Below are 3,687 nucleotides of genomic sequence, written 5' to 3'. Positions count from 1 at the left end.
CGGTAATTTAATGTACTTGGATGGGTCTTAAATCGTCTGTGTGTCTACCTATCTGAACAGATTTACTCTGCCGGAGATGCCAGTTTAATTGCATGCCTTTGCGTACAAGATATTCGACAAAAGCTTATACCGTCTTCCATTGGGTGTGATAGAAACACACATACCATTTAACGTGCTATCCTATAAAAGTTCATAAAATAATAATAATAATGAAAAAGAAAAGAAAAATAACAGTAAAGCACAAACATGTGGAAAGAAAAGAGAAAGACGGTGCTTTAAACAATATATATATTAATTTGACCCATATTTCCTATTTAATAAACCATTTTGATTGCGTGTATAACTAAGAAGTAACAACGTTTATCCCGTTTTTGTTATGGTCAAACCACCCCAACACAATTGGGTCGTTTTAACTGCACATTTTGATCGGCGTTACCAGTCATTTGCACATCAGATTATTAGCCTTCGTTGCTCCTACAAAATCTACCTTTCTCTTACCCTCCTCCGTAGCCTACTTTGCTGCAAATGTCATTTAGACATTTTTCACAGGCTCCAGTGTGTCTACTCAGTCATTGATTTTAGCAGTTGAAATGACGCGTTTGCGCCTTTCCGCTTTAATTCGATTGTAGGCTATAGGGTACTATTTTTAAACTACCTATATTCTATTGCAGTTTCGTGTTAGTCTACTGGGTTTATTTTAAAAATGCTGTCAATGTAGCCTAATTAATATCATATATTATTTTATCTGATTCAGGTATTCATTTAATCAGCAATACACCCATGTGAAATATTTTTGTATAATTACATTCACCCTGAATATAACACACTTATTGTAATTTAACCAAATCAGCGTGTTTTTATTTATCTTTTTTCTTTTTTTTTTTGGCACATCTCACCTGTTATACAGTATGTAGCCTACCAAAAGTATTCATTTAATGTAATTCATTCGTGTATATGCAGATCTGTTAATTTGCACTGACATTGAAAACTATGTCTGAAAACTTGCTATTATTATTGTTCAACGAAATAACAGTTAGAGTTGTTGCCTGAACTATCCACCTTGACATGCAGGCCTCCCAATAAAGAGGTGGTATATTTACCTGCTATGCTATGCTATGCAAATACCTACTGCTAGCATTAATAGTTTATTTGTAATTAATTTTAACAAGTGCATTTTTGAGGATCATAGTGCAATCATAGATTGCATTTTCATCATATATTTGCCTTTGGAGCTACACACAGTTTGGGGCTGCCTTTGGAAACCAATCTGTCTCTGCTCAAGTAGCTGCTGGCTTTGTATTTCGTGAGTGCTATTTGATTTGACTGTCACGTCAAAGTAAGTATTTTTGAAAATATCTTCCAACAGTCCCTCTGGGCCCAGAAACGTATCATTTATTTCTATTGTACTATAGACTAAGTTCTGCTTATGAACAGCACTTATCCTCTGTGAATAATTTATAAAAAAGTGTGTAATTTACCCATGCACATTTAAGTTAAATAATATAATTACATCAATGCAACAAAAGGTCTAAGATCGTTTAAAACACAGTGGTTTATTGAATTTATTACATTGCTTACATCTTCAATATTATTTAAGGTGTGTGTCTCTGGACGGAATTGCACTAAGTGGACTCAACAGTTGTTTCAGACACCAGCATTCTATACGACCACAAAATGACATTATAACACTTCATGACATATTCAATAAAACATTTACTATATCATAACATCGACTAATCTTCTTTTTAATTAAAGAAGGATAGAAACACAGAGAGATAATGAAAGTGATAGAAAGACAGAAAGAGACAGAACTTCACGTACTCCTTAGTGGCAGATCTCATTTTGATTCACAAACAATGTCAGACAGCAACACACAGTCTCTTACCAAGAGAGTATCCTCCTTCAAAAATGGAATGATTTTCCTCAGAAATCCACTGTCCGTAGCAGGAAATTGCACATAAATATTCCATTAAATAAAGTTAGAGAACAACTGAAAATGACTTCAGAGGCCCTCATTTCATGTCTTTTGCTTTAGTCTCATTGTTTCAGTTCCAATGCCCAGACATGCTGCGGCCAACCAGTTCTCCCTTTGGTTTTCTTGTCATTGCTGCTCCCTGAACTTTTCAATACGTCATTCTGTAAACAAAACAAACAACAACAAAAAAAGAAAAACGACAGAAAGAAGGATTATTTGTAAATTATTATACCAATAGCATTATATGTCTAATATGGCAATGCTTTTCGCATGCTGTTGTCTTTAAAACCAACATTTATGCCCAATAAATGGCTGTGTTATATTATCATAAAATATAAACTATATAATGAAGTCCATTAAGTTTATTAAGATATACATCAAAGTAAATAATTCTTACCATGTCCTTCTTTCGCCGGTCTTCTTTGGAGTCTGTCTTTTTGAATTCCGCTTTGAAGGCCTCTGCTTCCCCGTTCTGGTCGTCTTTGTCCAGCACGTCCATAAGGTAAGCAATGTAACTTGTGGCCAAGCGAAGTGTTTTGATTTTGGACAGCTTCGTATCCGCGGGCACATTGGGAATGCATTCCCTTAGTTCTGCGAAGGCACTGTTGATGCTCTGAGTCCTGCGCCTCTCCTTTCGGTTTGCCGTGGGTCTACGTTTCACCGTGCGAGGTCCCATTCCATCGGCGCCAGCCCCCGGAACTCCTCCGTAGTGCGAGTGGTCGAGCCCGGGGGCTCCGGTTGAGTAATCGGGACTGTACGAGGGTGCCATTGAGTAGTCTGGAGGAGACATCTCCGAATGGCTAATAAGCCACCCATGGAAATAGGGGCTTTCTTCGTGACAGCGACTGGCAGCTGCTGCTGCAGCGAAGGAATAACCGTCATGATGCATCACCGGGTGGTGGGGAAAACCTCCAACTAAACTCATGGCGACAGACTGATCTACCCTACGGCGAACCACAGACGGAGAATCCTTTTGCTTTTAGATTGTGCGTAATTTCACTTGACGATTTAGGCACTAGTTGGCTCCCCATGCAAAGTACTCACTTAGTACTTTATCAAACAGAAAAAAATGCTTCCCGCTTATTTGTCCATAACAAAGCTACTACAGAAAATTATAGCAGATCATTAACGGATGAACAACATAGGCTTCAGCTATAACTGCAGGCTATCTATTACTAAAATAATTTACTTACTCTAACATTCTCCATTGCAAATATCCATCATGAGAAAGTTCCATTACAAATCGCCATTAACGTTTAAGCTGAGTTCAGACCCTTTACTGCATTTCAAACTCGCGATGGAATCAATGAAGTGGAGCGTTGGATGGAAAAAGTTCCAGTCCCGGTCGATGTTGTGCAAGCAATTCGCAGTCTCACTCTGTAGAAGCAGGCGAATTCCGCCGTTTGATCTCCATGTCAGCTACATCTTTAGAGCTGCTTGGGTTCATATATGTCGTCAAAACTGTTCTCAGCCAATAACGTTGTAGAGGAGGAGGGACATAAACTGCATCGTTGGGTGTTTACGCTCCCAAATTGCACTAACCTTTACAAAGATACTTCACATATATATAATGTGTAAAAAGAAATAAGAAACAGGCCTACATGTATCACCAAATACCAAAATATGCAACCATTCCATTTTATTTTCTATTTAATTCTATATTTTGTATGCATGTGTGTGTGTGTGTGTGTGTGTGTGTGTGTGTGTGTGTG

At 37.9% G+C, this 3,687-nt stretch overlaps 1 protein-coding gene across 1 annotated transcript; it reads right to left on the bottom strand.

Annotated features, from left to right (window-relative positions):
* Positions 1-1,537: 1,537 nt before the first annotated feature.
* Positions 1,538-3,393, bottom strand: LOC127643607 (heart- and neural crest derivatives-expressed protein 2-like). Its single transcript, XM_052126397.1, has 2 exons — positions 2,373-3,393; positions 1,538-2,136 (listed from the first exon to the last, which is right to left on the bottom strand). Exons 1-2 carry the CDS (start codon positions 2,898-2,900, stop codon positions 2,038-2,040), a joined length of 627 nt encoding a protein of 208 aa, XP_051982357.1. The 5' UTR covers positions 2,901-3,393; the 3' UTR covers positions 1,538-2,037.
* Positions 3,394-3,687: the final 294 nt, after the last annotated feature.

The sequence above is a fragment of the Xyrauchen texanus genome, chromosome 5, assembly GCF_025860055.1.
Source record: "Xyrauchen texanus isolate HMW12.3.18 chromosome 5, RBS_HiC_50CHRs, whole genome shotgun sequence".
In the NCBI taxonomy this organism is placed as follows: domain Eukaryota; kingdom Metazoa; phylum Chordata; class Actinopteri; order Cypriniformes; family Catostomidae; genus Xyrauchen; species Xyrauchen texanus.
The sequence above is the reverse complement of the archived record's forward strand: the minus strand, read 5'-3'. Positions and strand labels throughout refer to the sequence as shown.

Excerpts from the sequence above, each read along its gene's own strand:
- LOC127643607 (XM_052126397.1), bottom strand. The coding sequence starts at position 2,900 with ATGAGTTTAGTTGGAGGTTTTCCCCACCACCCGGTGATGCATCATGAC. Across the intron at positions 2,137-2,372 it reads ACCGGCGAAAGAAGGACATG|AATGACGTATTGAAAAGTTC; the intron begins GTAAGAATTATT and ends TTTTGTTTACAG.